General features: G+C 63.2%; 1 protein-coding gene across 18 annotated transcripts in view; it reads right to left on the minus strand.

Annotated features, from left to right (window-relative positions):
* CAMK2B (calcium/calmodulin dependent protein kinase II beta) overlaps positions 1-14,952 on the minus strand; it is a 72,030-nt gene that overhangs the window by 36,462 nt on the left and 20,616 nt on the right. For all 18 annotated transcript variants that reach the window (XM_062179498.1, XM_062179497.1, XM_062179507.1 and 15 more), the window contains exon 2: positions 5,177-5,271. In XM_062179498.1, coding sequence (XP_062035482.1) covers positions 5,177-5,271 — 95 coding nt within the window. The remainder of the gene's footprint in view (positions 1-5,176; positions 5,272-14,952) is intronic.

The following is a 14,952-nucleotide window of genomic DNA, read 5'->3' on the forward strand; positions in this document are numbered from 1 at the left end:
GCCCAGGGACAGGCAGCTGCCCTCGGGACCCCCAGGTCTGATCCTGGCCAGCACCCCCCTGAGGAAGGAGGGCCTACCAGGGCGGAAGCCACAGACCCAGGACAAGCGTGTCTGTTAGGAAAGTCTCTTCCCTTCATTCCGCATCGTGCAGCTGGGAACCGAGCTGGGGAGGTCTCCCCACCTGCTCCTGACAGCGGGTGACGAACGGCAGGGAGGGTGCCGGGGTGCCTGCCCCCAGCTGCAGGGCTGTCTCTAGGGAGGCATGAGGCTTGGGGAGGCGGAGCAGGGGCAGGAAGCGGGGGCACAAGGTCCACCCACGACAGGGGGCTGTGCCCCGCTCCTCCCTACGCAGGGAGACACCGGAGCAGGCCGCGTGGGAGCTGCTCCACTCCCGAGACCAGAGCGGCCACACCGCGCAGGTGCTGTGAGTCCCATCTGCTGCACGGCCTGGACGAATGACACCCGTCCCAGGCCACTCTGGACGACAGAACAAGAACAGGCCCTACAGGGCCTCATGGGCTGCACGGGAATCGCGTGTGCCTGGTGGGCAGCCCGGCCCCACCCCAGGGATCCCATCTGAACGTCAACGTGCAGCTGGCTGAGGGAGGGCCTGCGGACAGGGACCCTGCCAATGGGGACAGCCCTGCCCCTACTGCCCTGGCCTGGACACAGGGGGCTGATGTGGCGGGGGGCTCTGGGTTAACGCTGCAGGGGCTCTGCTCCCCAGGCTAAGCCGGCAAATCTGAGCCTAAACCAACATCATCGAGGCGGGGGAGATGTCAACCCATCTTACACCAGGCAGGGTGGGCACAAGGACAGTGGACACTGACACTCTGGGCGGGGCAGCTAGAGGCACCCTCATGACCAGGACCACATCTTAGGGCTCAGGCCCTGCCTGGTGAGTGGCAGCTGTGTCCAAACCCCACTGGGGGCCTCAGTTTCCCCACTGAGACAGTGAGGGAGGTGTGCGTCCAGCTCTGCTGTTCCAGAGCTGCCCCAGGCGCCCTTCATGCCCCAGCCTCCCTACATTCGGGGGCCCCAGGGGGACCAGGGACTCCACTCTCCACACCTGCAGTGCACGGCAAGCCCTGCGGGCCCCAGGTGACCAGCCCTGCCAGGGGAGCCCCTCCTCCTTCGCCTGTCTCAGCCACTTGCACCACCCAGCAGCGTCGAGGCATCCAGGAGTCTGGGAGGGCTCTGGAGGTCCACACCACACCCGCACGTGCACCTGCCCACTGTCTGATTCCCGCACACATGGCCCCATCCACCCCAAGGGACCCAGGCGTTGTGTGTGTGAGCCCAGCGGTCAGCCCTCTACAGAGGCCCCAGGTCAGAACCCGACATCCTGGACCTTTACAGTAGGCCTGACCCCACGGCCCGCTCACCACGGTCTGCCTGGCACCTGCGGACCCCGGTGCGGGGTGGCTCTGGGCCCCACCCAGGCCGGTAAGCAAGGAAGGAAAAGCAGCCCAGCCCCCGAGCCTCAGGCTCAGCCGGTGCAGGGGCTCAAAGCCAGGCCCCTGAGAGTGGACACGGGGCCTGTGTATGGGACCCCTGCACCAGGGAGGGCACCGGTGTGGGAAGCCAGGCGGAGGTGGGGCTGGGCCCTGCACCCTGGGGAAGCCTCGTCACCCCCTTTCCCTTCTGGGGGACTTCTCAGAGCCCTTCTGAGGTGGCCTTGGAGCCAAGCCCGAGGTGCAGCAGAGCAGGCGCCCGTGGCCCCCGCCCGCCTGCCCTCTGGCCTCCAGCGGGCACTGGGGCGGGGGCTGGGTTTAGGGCAGAGCCGCCGGCCCTGAGGCATGGCCAGGTGGGGGCTGGGGGGCAGAGGCAGCCTCCTGCACCAGGGACCCCAGCACGTCCAGGCAGGCTGGGGGGTGGCGAGGTGCGGAGGCTCCCGCTGCGGCTTCTGCTCTGTGACAAGAAGGCGGCTCGGCAACCAGCAATTACTGCGCCAGCGACGGCAGCGCCCGCGGCGCAGGAGGCGCCCGGCCCGGGTGCTGGCCTGCAGCTGCCTCCCCTCCCTGCGCTGGTGTGGGGGAGTCCGGCGGGGCTCCGTGCGGGGAGCATCCTGCTCCTGACGAGCTCTCGGGCCCATCAGTGGGCTCCCCCCAGCTGCTCACGGTGCAGAAGCCTGGAGATCTCTCAGCACTCGGGACCCGCACAGTCTGACGTCTCGCCGTCCTCCGCTGCACTGGGTAAGCTTTAAAAACCCAACCGTTGCTGCCTTTAGCACGGCCCAGCGCGACGTGGAGCGCTGGGGGTGCCTGGGAGAGCTTGGATCCCTGTGCCAGCCCCTCCTCCTGCACACGTGCCACCTGCCGCCTCTCGCACGGGAGCCCTGGGCGTCCTGGACACACGGGGGCCGAGGGGTGAGGGGTGGAAGCACGGGCCCCGGAAGTGACTAGAGCTTCGCCTCAGGCCCCTCCGAAAATAACAGGGCCAAGGCCATTTCAGGGACACCCTGCCCCCGGCCACCCGTGCCGGGAGGAAGCCAAAACCAGCACGCTTGCTGTGTGGGCATTTGTCCCCAGGTTCCTGGCTCTGGGCTGGGGCCGGGGAGGCCGCCAGGAGGACCCGCTGAGTTTACCCAGAGCCCAGGGCCCAGGGCCCAGGGCGTCCAGGGTCCCTGATGGCGGAGGGGGCCCTGGGGCTGCAGCAGGGCCAGCCGATGGCACCTGAAAGTGACAGGGCGACCAGGCAGGCCCAGGAGGAGCAGCAAAGAGGAGGGGGGTTCACATTCAGGCAGCCTGTGCCGGGGGCTCCTCCAGGCACCTCCACTTGCCAAGCCTCTGAATGTTACAGCTGGGGAAACTGAGGTGTACAGTGGGGAGGCCCCCTGTGATGTCCGAGCCCCTCTCCCTCACCCCTTGGCCCCTCACTGGGGAAGCCCAAAGGGTCTGGGGAAGGTGGGCGGAGCCTCCGCTCTCGTGGGGAGGCCGCTGGGCAGTGGGGGTCGGGGACCCAGAGCAGGTGGGTGGGAAGGCAGAATTCTGCCAGCTGCAGAGGCCAGGAGGGAAGGTCCCAGCACCCTCCCCTGTGGTGCCACTTGAGGGTGCAGCACTGCCACCCCAAACCCTGCGGGGCAGGCTGGGGGCAGCAGAGGGGGAAACAGAGGCACAGCCCACAGCAGTCAAGGCAAGGCCGGCTCTGGGTCGTCTTCTGGAGTCCCCCATCCCCACCACCAGGCCCCCTGACCTCAGCGCTCTGCAGATGCATGTGGGGGTGTGGGGTCAACTTGCAGGAGGGAAAACTGCCCAGGTGCTCCGCTGCCTGGTGCCAACCAACTCCTCTCACGCTTCAAGACACACCCCACACAGCCCCCGCTCCTCCCCGGCCCCGGCCCCGGCCCCGGCCTAGGCCTGCGGTCAGCACCCTGTCCTCTGCTGTCAGGACAGCGGCTCTGCTCAGCCTCCCTCGGCCTCGCACAAGCCTGCGGGTGAGACGGATGTGCTGTGGGCCCGGGAGCCCTGCGTCTGACCCGATGCTCGGTGCAAACCCAGGGAATATGGGCTGCGGTCTGGGGAAGGCATCCAGAGAGGAGGCAGGGCCGGGGCCTCACCCGTGCAGAGGTGCCCAGGGTGGCTCTCTGGGGTCTCGCACACCTGGGGCAGGGGTCCTGGAGGGATGCACATCAGGGCCGGGCTTCCAGGGGGACAGGGCTCCCCGCACCCCTGTGAGGACCAGGAGGGGGGCAGAGGGAAACACAAGGGAAGAGACGGGCCTCTGGGGTCTGGCCTGCCAGGCTGGTGGGTTCGGACAAACTTTCGCAACAGTCGAGCAGGTCCAGACCACCTTTCTGTCAACATTCTCACTCGCACGTCTCCTGGGCATGGCTGGGTCTCCGGGGACACCCCTGCCCCCGTCGTCACCTGGGGGTGGCACAGTAGCTGCTCTGTCCCCCAGTACAGCACAGCACATGGACGGGCCCCACAGGGGATGCTGGAGCGTGACAAGCAGCGAGGACAATGATAGAGGACTGCAGTGGGGACGGACGACCACGAAAGCCGGGACAGGGCGGGGTCCCGGCCTGCCTCAGTCCTCCCGCCCACCCCGGCCCAGCACAGCTGAAGCTGTGTCTCCAGCAGCGCCGGCCACTGGACGTCTGAGGACACGGAAGCTCCCGGAGCGCACAGCAAGCGCTGCGTGATGCTGACTTCGCCGTGACAATGACCAGCGCAGTATGGCTGCGGCCAAGCTGGGTCTCAGCTCCTGGCACACCAGGCTTGCAGTCCAGTGAGGCTTCCCCAACTCGGGGGTGAAGCTGGAGCCCCAGGGCCATGGCTGGCTGGCGGCATTGGGCGTGAGTGCCGATGGGATGTCCCCCTGGAGGCTGAGTGCCCACCAGCGTTCAGCCTGTGAAGTCTGACCAGGCCTGGGCGCCTCCAGCCCCTTGAATCTCAGAGACAAGAAGCAGATGAGGGCTGGGCCAGGGGCAGCCCGGGGGCCTGAAAGACCCCCACTCCCACTCCAGCCTACGTTTAGAGATAGCTCCCAAGAAGAAGAAATACCCAGCGGAGCCACTGGCCTGGCATACAGCAGGTGCTCAAACAATTCCTACACAGAGCTGACAAATCACACGGGCTGGCCCCACTGCTGCCCCAGCTGCAGACCCCACAGTCGGCAGGCAGCCCTAGGAGGCCAAGGGCACCTGACAACCAGGGCTCCTCAGCTGGCAGCCAGCTCAGATCTGCGTCAGGATGCCCAGTGGGGAGGGCAGTGTCCAGGAGCAGAGGAAGACAGAGAGCAAGCAAGGCAGCACACCCCCTCCACGCTCACCTCCACGGCCACCCCACCTTGGAGACGCCACTCAGTCCGTGGACTCCAGCAGGTGCGCACTGCAGGCCTCGGTCCCTGGCTTCTCACCAGCCATAGGTCATGGGGAGATGACTACCCTGACACCACAGGGCCGGCCACCCCCAGCCTCTGGGGCAGAGACCCCACTAGATGCGTCCAGGGGAGGCTAAGCAGAGGCTCATGGACATCTGGCTCCGAGAGCCAGGGCACAGGCCTGGGTCCACGGGAGGGTCCCATACCCCGCTCCCAATCAGCCAGACGCACAATCCAGCCCCCCAGGACTCCTGAGCCCCACTCCATCTGTGGAGCCGCAGCAGGGGCCAGCTGAGCCCACCAGGGGCCTGAGGCCCAGCCCGGCCACCGCAGGTGCTCCCAGGCCTACCTCTGGCTGACAGCTTCTTGGTGTTGATGATCTTGGCCGCGTACTCATGGCCAGTGCAGAGCTTGACGCAGCGTCGGACCACAGAGAAAGCCCCCCTGGGAGCACGCAGGAGCGAGAGACAGACAGGGACGGACGGGGGGAGAGAGAGAGAGAGAGCGCTGGTTAGTCCCACAGAACACCCAGCCAGGTGGCGGCAGGCGGCGCTCAGAGGCGGTCTGTGCCCTGTGCACGAAGCTCCTGGCCACCCTCCTTGGCACCAGCAGGACAGGGCCAGGCCTGGGACAGCGTCTGCGAGGAGCAGGAGTGGCCGCGGGCTGGGGGAGGCTGGGGATCCCCGCTCTGCTCTCCTGCACCCCGGGGGCCGTCTGCTCTCATGAATCAGGCAGATCGAGGGTCCACCAGGGAGGCCCCCACACCACACACCCCAGGGCGTCTACACAGGCTACGGGACTCTGGGGTAGGAACTAACTCTGAGCTTGCTGAGCAGGCTCATTGCAGGACTCGCGGAAGGTTCTGGAAGGAGAATAGAGAGGCATCCCATCACCCAAGGACACAGCTTGGGGAGAGGGTCCCCGGAAATCCCCTGCCTGGGGTCAGAGCAGAGGCTGGGGCACTCACACCCGTGCACCTCACAGGGCACTGCCAAGGGACACAGGGCAGACTTGGGACCCTGCAGGCGGCCCACCAGGTGCCCAGGGAGGGGCAGCAGGAGGGGCCACCCGCGGGCAGGGGCTGGGAGGGGGCCAGAGTCGGGCTGCACACTGCAGCCCTGGCGGCCATGGTCCCTAGCATGGCCCGCCCTCGGCTGCCCCCAGCCCTCAGGCACCCATGCCCAGGCTGTAGGGGCAGGAGCTATGATCCCGGGAGACAAATCCCTGTGAAAATGCACTATTTATTCCTTGGGAAAACACTGACGGCCACACAGAGCCTAATTGAGCACTTTCTGAACACCTCGGGTCTTCATGCCACGGGCTTCACCGTGAAGGTGGACAGAGTGGGGGGAGGTGGGCGGCGACCCCCTCGGGGAGGGGGCGGCACAGGAGGCACACATTTTCACTCTGCATCTCTCATTCCACCTGATGTTTTATAAGATATTTGTTTATTTATTTATTTATTTATTTAGGAAATCAGAGTTACAGAGAGGGAGGTCCTCCATCCACTGGTTCACTCCCCAGATGGCCACAACAGCCAGCACTGGGCCAGGCCGAAGCCAGGAGCCAGAAGCTTCACCTGCCCCCCCCCGCACCCCCCATGGGTGGCAGGGGCCCAAGCAGTCGGACCATCCTCCACTGCCTTCCCAGGCCATAGCAGGGAGCTGGATCGGACTCCAACGGTAAATGCAGGTGTCACGGCAGCGGCTCCATCCCCTATGCCAGAGCGCCAGCCCCATCCATCCGATCTTATCACCGTGCGCACCAGTTCCAAACAGAGTCAGCCACTGTAACTTTAGCGCCTGGGAGAAGCTGCAGGTGAGGACGGAGGTGAGGAGGGGTCAGGCAGCCCCGTGGTCTGACGAGGGAGGTGGACGTCAGGGCCCGGGCGGAGGGAGGACCCAGCGACCCGGCAGCAGCCTCCCACTCCTGCTCCTGAGCCTCCCGCAAAGCCTGAGAACCCCCAGAGTAAACCAGCAGGGGGGACACCCAGTGAGGCCCAGCACGGGGGAGGGGTGCCTGCGGGTGACGGCCGTCGTGTGTGCTGAGGCCGGGGCAGGACACAGGCCAGGCAGAGGAAGCCCCTCCTCCCATCCAGACGCACATCTGGGCCTGGCAGGCAGTGGCCGCCTCCAGCTGCAGCTCCATGGAGGACGACCTGGTCAGGGTGGCAGGTGCACCCCTGACCACGCTCCCACCCACCACACGTCCCCTGCTGGTGGAGGCGGCCTCGAGCCCCCTGCAGCATCCATGTCGCCCGTCAGAAGCCGCCGGGCTGCCTGCCGCTGAGGGTGGCTCGCCCAGATCACCGGGCCCCAGGCACCACGCGTGTTAAAATCAAAAAAAGCTAATTAAAGCCAGACGCTGCCTTTGAGTCCCCGCCTCGCTGACGGCTCAGCGCTGCCTCGGTTGCAGTGGGATCCACAGCACTGGGGGGAAGAACGGCTCCAAGATGGGCCCGGCTGCGCCACGGTTCCGGCCCACATGGGGCTCCGGCTTCACTGCTGTCCCCTCATAGGCAGGGCCTGGCCCCCAGTGCCCCACAAGCCCCAGCTCTGAGCCGCGCCCAGGTGCCCACCGGGTCCCACCATCATCTATGGCTCCCACCTCCATCCCAGATCCCAAGGAGCTGCGGCCCACCTCACCCTCTCCCGGGGGCCACCTGCAGCCCTCCTGCTGCCCAGGCTGCCCCGCAGGCTCCTCCCCCTGGGCGGGGCCAAGCAGCCGGAAGTCTGCTGGAGCTGGCCGGGGTTGAGCCTCACTCTGGGCCTGCAGTAGGGGCTGCAGAACAACCCCAGGGACCCTCTCCCTCCTCCCCTCATCACAGTGGGCCCGGGGACACAGGAGGGCTCTCGGCACCAGGTAAGACCCCCGGTGCGGCCATCAGGCCACCCCTCCTGTCCCATGGGCCCCAGGGTTGGCCCTGTCCCCAGCGTGTGGGACAATGATTGTCCCTCCTGCCAGACCACGTTCATATGGTGGACGCCAGGGACCGTGGAGTCTCAGGGGCGCTGCCAGCCACGCCCTGGACACACAGACTCTGGCTCCCTGTGGGCGTTCTGGAGTGGCAGGCCCTCCCCTGTGTCCACCCTGTGACCCCGGGTTGTCCTGCCTGTCTGGCCCCCGCTGGCTCCCTACCAGGGTGCTGTCTGCGTAAACAAACCTGCCAACCCCACTTCACTTCCACCCGCGCCACAAACACACGTGTCTGCTAACAACACAGCACATGCGTGCATGCACACACACACACACGATGCACCTTAGACTCGCATGATGCACTTCACACACAATGCATGTCACACACATGACACACGGCACACTTCACACATGATGCACTTCACACACGTGCTGCATGCCACACGTGTTGCACTTCACATGCATGATGCACACACATGGTAGTGTCACGCACGTTACACTTCACACCATGCACGTCACACACACACGATGCACTCAGCACACACACACATGCACACGCACTCTCTGGATGGGCAGGAAACGCCCGGCCCACGTACAGACCTGTCACTCCACAGGAGACCACGCTGTGGAGCTGACAGAGCGGGGCGTGTGGAACGAAAGCCAAGAGCTAACCCCGTGACCGGCTTCGTAAGCTGAACGTCCTCTGGCTTCCGGGTGAGCCCCACGTGGCTCCGGCTCTGCCGTCCCTGCAAAGCGCAGCCCACCCCGGCCCACACCCCTCTGCAGACCTTCTTGGGACAGGCGACTCCTGCTGTGGACTGGCGAAAGGCTGTTCCGCCTACCCAAGCTCGTCCCAACTTTTCTCTTTAAATATTCACTTGAAACGCAGTTAGAGAGAGAGAGAAGTAGAGAGGCAGAGAGACTCTTCCATCCACTGGTTCACTCCCCCAAATGACTACAACAGCCAGGGCTATGCCAGGAGTCAGGAATTCCATCCAGTCTCCCACGTGGGTGCAGGGGCCCAAGCACTTAGGCCGTGTTCCACGCTTTCCCAGGTGCATTAGCAGGGAGCTGGTTTGGAAGTGGAGCAGCCGGGACTCAAACCAGTGCTCGTATGAGATGCTGGTGCTGCAGGCAGCTGGTTAAGCCGCTGCACCACAATGTCAGCTTAATTTCCCAGTTCTTAAAAACCTAAGTCAAGCAGGTACTGATTTGTGTTTCAAAAAGCAAAAAACAAAAAACCCTCTCCTACCTTTGATCAACTGGGCAGAAGCAGTGAGACCGTGGCTGGTCTTCCCTCTTCCTGCTATCGGACAGGAACGTGGCCCTGCTCACGGCAGGTGCACCGCGTTTGCACAGGAAGTGGGCAGTTTGAAGACCGCGCTGCCCTTCCTGCGGGGTGCAGTTCTCCCATGGTGTCTGCTCTCACATTTGGGGACCGCTTGTCCCTGACGTCTGCTTTTCTCCCAGTATTTCCCCACGGAGCTGATGACCCTTCACCAGCGCGCTGTGACAGCCACAGCCCACGACACGGTCTGGACGCCCGCCCCAGGAAGCCCTGCAGTATTCAACCCTCCGCAACCTCCCTGGGCCTGGGCTGAAGCAGGCGAGGAGACAGGCGGGAGCTGTGGGAGCTGCACGGCCCCAGCCGAGCGAGGTCCCACAGGGAAGGCAGAGGAAGCTGGGCTCGGGGTCTCCGTGCTGGGAGTCACGCTGTGGCAGCTTCTGGGTTCCCAGTCCGTATTTCGCCTTTGGTTTTTATCATGGCTTCACTCACGACGCCTGCGTTTCCGTCGCGCTCACACATCGGCACCTTAACCACGGGGCACAGCAGACAGCTGGGCGCCCCCTCGGCGGACAGCGCTGGGGACCACGGCCACAGCAGCCCGCCCACTTCCAGAGTGCCCTTCCGAAGGTGCAAACACTGGTGATTCTACCTCCCAGCAGCACAAAGCCCCAACCCCGGCCTCCTCAGGGTCCTTCCTGGGAATCGGGGGAGGGGCTCCCAGAGCCCCAGGAAGGGCCCTTGAAGCTCTCAACGGCTCCAGGCCACCCAGCTCCCCGACCCTGACCTTCGAGCCCAGGGAGAAGCTCCTGCCACCTGAACAAAACACGGAGACTGGGCGGCTCCCACGCCCTCCCAGTCTGGACTCTGGAAGTGAGAGGTCAGGGGTCAGTAGGCCGGTGGGAGGGGAAGCCTGTGCCCGCCTCCCCTGGATCTCTGGGGGCGCCAGCCGTGCCCAGCTTGTAGACTCGCCGCCGACCATTGCCTTCATGGCCCCTGGGGCCTCTGCGTGTGTCTGTGTCCAGAGGTCCCTGTGCCCAGCGGGACTCCCGCTCCTGACGGCTCACAGCTGCCGCTGCCAGGTTTCCCAGTGGGGCCGCAGGCCAACGTGCGGGGGCAATGACTCCAACAACCCCCAGCTCGGCTGCCCCGAGGCTGCCTGTGGAATCCTGTCCAGATGCAACCACCCCCGTGTCGGCTCCCAGGGGCGTCGTCAGGTGCAAGGGCCCAGTGGGCACCAAGTTCGGGCCCTGTGGACTGGGTGCTCTCCCTCCCTCCTCTTTCACTGCACTGCGGCTCTCTGGGAGGGGACCGGAGCAGCCTCTCCCTCCCCCATCCCACCACGGACGCCTTGACCTCAGAAGGCTCTGGGGGCCGGGCAGGAGGGTTGGGGGGAGCAGCTTCTCACACTTGGGACTCAGCCCTGACCCCAGAGGGCACGTGCTTCTTCCGACGACACAGGAGCAAAGACACACGTGGCAGCCCGGACAGAAACATGGCTGCCTACCCACCAAGGACACACCCGGACTCCACGGCCACACCCCGTGACGGCAGCTGCTGCCCTTGGGGTCTGGTGGGCGCATCCCAGGCCAGAAAGACCCCCGTGGGGCCCCCCACCCTAGCCTCCTGGGTCCTAGGCGCCCCTCCTGCTGTAGCCCCCTCCCCAGGCACATGGCGGGAGCTCTCAGCTCCATGGGGGAGCCCCAAAAGCCACCAGCCCTCCACGCCTGTCGTGTGCTCTCCTCCCCGAGGGCAGAGCTGAGGTGTGGGAGGGGTGCCTCGTGCATCCAGCGAGGCTGCTACAGACACTGTCCGTGGCTTCACATCCAGCAGTGTCCCCGCTGTCACCTTTCCCAGCTAGACCAAGTCTCCTCTACAGCCCCGGGGCCAGGCGGGGGTCTCACAGGCACCGCACCCCCAGCACAGGTGTTCTGGCTCCTCCCACCTGCATCCCACACGCCTGGCCAGCCCCAGGAATGTGACTCCGGCCTCAGCCTCTCCTCCTGGGTTCTCTCTGCCTCTGCCAAAGTCACCACCCAGCGGGCCACCAGGAGGCCCCTGACTGCTGCTCAGAGAGGGGACAGGAAGGGCAGGGCCCTGTGTCCCGGCCGCCGCTGGCGTGCTGGTCAGTCCGAGAGCGACACACAAAGCAGACTGGCTAACGCCAGTTCCCGCCCCTGTCCCAGTGACAAGCCCGGCACAGGGACAGGAAGCACCCAGCTGCGGAGCAGATGGAGCCTGGGGCACAGCACATGTGCTCAGTCGCTGATTAGCAACGCCGGCCTGAGTGCTTGGAAGGACACTGGGGCCACGGCGCACAAGGTCCCTTCCCTTGATCTGGAAAAATCTCCAGGCCAGAGGCCTTGCGGCCCTCGTCCCACCCCTCCCTGTGCAAGTCCCTCCTCCTGGGCTCTGTTTTCTCTCCTGTCACAACCCAGGCAGCCTGGAGGCCCCCTTGATGAGCCCTCCAGGGAGCAGCCCCGGCACCCCCAAGCCTGCCGCGCGCCCCCTGCCTGCAGCTCACAGGCCGTTTCTCCAGCCCTGATCCATTCCCTGGGGGCACCGAGGCCAGCCTCCCCCTCCTCAGCACAGGAAGTCAGTGTGCAGGGGGCTGCCCTCCCGGGACTTAGCGCAAGTCCCCACCCGTCCTGACACGGCCCCAGCCTGCCCCAAGAGCAGATGGGGCTGAGAGCCGGGGGGCCCCAGCAGGCTCAGACCATGTGTCCCCCGGGGCGCTGCACCCCCCTAAGACAGGAGGTCAAGGGCCATCGGCCAGTCCCATGACCCTGGACTCAGAGAAGCCCAGGAGAGAGGAAGAAGACTGAAGACTTCATCCGGGGGATCTGGGACGAGTTCCAGGCTTGCAACCTAGTGGCCACCTGCAAAATGGGTTCCATGATCCACGTCACACAGGTGATATGTCGGGATAGCAGGTGCATCCCTCAAACCACTTCTGGGCAGACTGGTTTATTTATTTGAAAGTCGGAGTTACAGAAGGAGAGGGAGAGACAGACAGAAAGAGTTCTTCCATCCACTGGTTCACTCCCAACCTGGCTGCAGGCCGAGGCCAAGAGCCAGGAGCCTCTTTCGGGTGTCCCACGTGGGTGGCAGGGACCCAAGCATTTGGGCCATCTTTCACGGCCTTTCCCAAGCTAACATTAGCAAGGAGCTGGATCAGGAGTGGAACAGCCAGGACTCGAAGCTGCACCCGGAGGGATGCCAGGGCCGCAGGTGGTGCCTTTGCCTGCTGTGCCCCAACACCGGCCTCCTCCTTTCTTTTCTAAAGACCTAAATGTGAAAGGGAACACTCCCGACACTTTCCATACCAACGCCAGAAGTCTGGAAGTCGACGTCGCTCCCATCCTCGGAGACAGAACCCTGAACAGCTCCTCCTATACTCCCCCAGAGAACTGAGGCTCGGGGCGAACTGCTGCCCCCCAAACTGGGGAGACAGGCGGCCACAAACCGCTGGGAGCAGAAGCCGCAGAGAACCAGCGCTGGGGGAGGGAAGCCGAGCCCCGGGAGGACCAGGGTTAGGGTTAGGGTTAGGGTTAGGGTTAGGGGGGACCAGGCAAGGCTCAGGGGCCCGGGGCTGCCCAGCCTGTGCAGGGGCTCCCACACTCCCGCTTTTCGCTCCAGCAACCCGGCCAGGGTCTCACAGGGAAGCCTGCAGGCAAAAGCCCCAGACATCTACCAGAGGGAGAGGAGAGGCCGGTGTCGTACACCTGGGCGTCCAGTTCTCCTGAACGAGACCGACCTCAGGAGAAACCTCTACTGAAGTCGGATCTGCGGGGTCGTCGGAGCCACGCCTCCGGGGGTGGGGACACAGCCCCTCCAGCCCCCCCAGCCACCCTGCCCCGTAGCAGGGGGTGGGAAGGAGACCGGGAAGCACCATGGAGGCCACAGCCTGGGTGCCGAGCTCAGCAAGGCACTGAGACTCGCCACAGGCTGCTGTGGCCTCCCGGGCTCCCCACACCCCACCGCCCGTCACTACTCATCACCTTCCTCCTGACCAAAAACCACCAAGCAAACCAAGACACGAGCTGGCCACACCCACAGCCAGGCTCGGAAGTGGCAGTGACTGGACCCAGCAACCTGGAACGCAGAACAGTTCCGCTGAGGGCACCAGTGAGAACTCTGTCAAGGACAGACAGGCGAAACAGACAGATGGAGAACTTAAGCGTCAATCAATAAGAAAGACTAGAAACCAAAAGTAACAGAAACAGAGTGGCTTTGAGGAGCTCACCCGCAAGCTGGGCATAGCTGAGGAGGAACCGGCGATCCCAAGGAAGCATCGGTAACAGCTTCCAAAACAGAAGTGAAACTTGGACAAAAGCAAAAGACAAAACAAAACACCCCAGAACTACGGGAAAGTTCCAGAGGTGTAACACGCATACGACAGGTAACAGGAATTCTCGCGGGAGAAGAACGTGCAGGAGACAAAGCACAAGAAACACTGAGGCACCAATGAACGGCCTGGCAGTTTTCCACCGCTGAGGAAGGCGCCAGACCACAGAAAGCTCAGCCAATGCCCAAACACCTGCAGCTCGTGCGGAAGATCAAAGACCCAATCCTCCGAGAGGCTAGGAGTAAAAACCCCGTCCTGCAGAGCGGCAAAGACGAGGACGGCGGCGGGCTTCTCTCCGGAAAGCACGGGAATAAGACAGGGCAATGTGTACGTGTGGAAAGAAAAGAACCACAAATGTAGCAGCGCTGGTCCAGAAACAGCTACCCTCTACAGCAAGGGAGGTGAAGGTGCGCTCACACAAAACCTGAGGGACTGGGATCCCAGGAGACCTGCCTCGCAAGAAATGCTAAGAGAAACTACCTAGGAAGAAGGAAAATGAGGGGCCAAGCCTCCACCTGCAGGGCTGGCACCCCATATGGGAGCCCGTATGTGTCCTGGCTGCTCTACTTCCCTGCCCCCGCGTGGGAGACCTTAATGAGGCCATGGTTCTGGCTTCGGTCTGGCGCAGCCCCGGCTGTTGAGGTCATTTGGGGAGTGAACCAGCGTATGGAAGATTCTCTCTCTCTCTCTCTCTGCCTCTGCCTGTCTCTCCATAATTCTGACTTTCAAATAAATAAATACAATTTCAAAAAGAAACTTAGATCTGTATAGAGTTGGAGAAGGAGTGAGTTAAGATCATGCAAAGTGCTTTTTCCTGTTCTTCATCCATCTAGCAGGTAACAGTTTGCTGAAAATAGTAGCAACGATGTATCCAGTGACTACAGCTTACAGCGACGATGTATCCGGTGACTACAGCTTACAGCGACGATGTATCCGGTGACTACAGCTTATGCAGAAGTGAAAAGAACCAATATGTGAAGGAGCTGAAGGAGGAATCAGGATGCTGGGGTGTGGTGCTGGCACTGCTGCACCACTCGTGAGCTGGGATGGCATTATTTGAAAGTGGACTTGGATGAGCTGTAATGTATATTGCAAACTCTAGGGCAAGTACCAACCACGCGAGGGGGGGGGGTGGGTGGGAAGAGGACTGATATGCTAAGAGAGGAGAGAACGTGGAGTCCACAAAACGCCCAATGAGGCGTCGGCGCTGTGGTGCAGTGGTTAAGCCCCCTACAGCACCAGCAGAAGATGGTCCAAGTACCTGGGCTCTTGTCACCACATGGGAAACTCTGATGGAGCTCCAGGCTCCTGGATTTGGCCTGGACGACCCCCAGCCATTGTGGCCATTTGGGGAACGAACCAGTAGATGGACGATCTCTCTCTGTCGCTCTTTCAATAAATAAAATAAATCTTTTTTTTAAAACGCCCATTGAAACCACAGAAAACAGAAACAGGATGGAAGACAAAGGAAAAAAAAGAAAGAAACGGGAATAAACAAAATATAATAACAAAATGGCAGATATGTCAATTCCAGTTTAAATCTTATTGGGTCTAAACACACCAATTAAATGATAGA

The sequence above is a fragment of the Lepus europaeus genome, chromosome 20 (assembly GCF_033115175.1).
Source record: "Lepus europaeus isolate LE1 chromosome 20, mLepTim1.pri, whole genome shotgun sequence".
Classification (NCBI taxonomy): domain Eukaryota; kingdom Metazoa; phylum Chordata; class Mammalia; order Lagomorpha; family Leporidae; genus Lepus; species Lepus europaeus.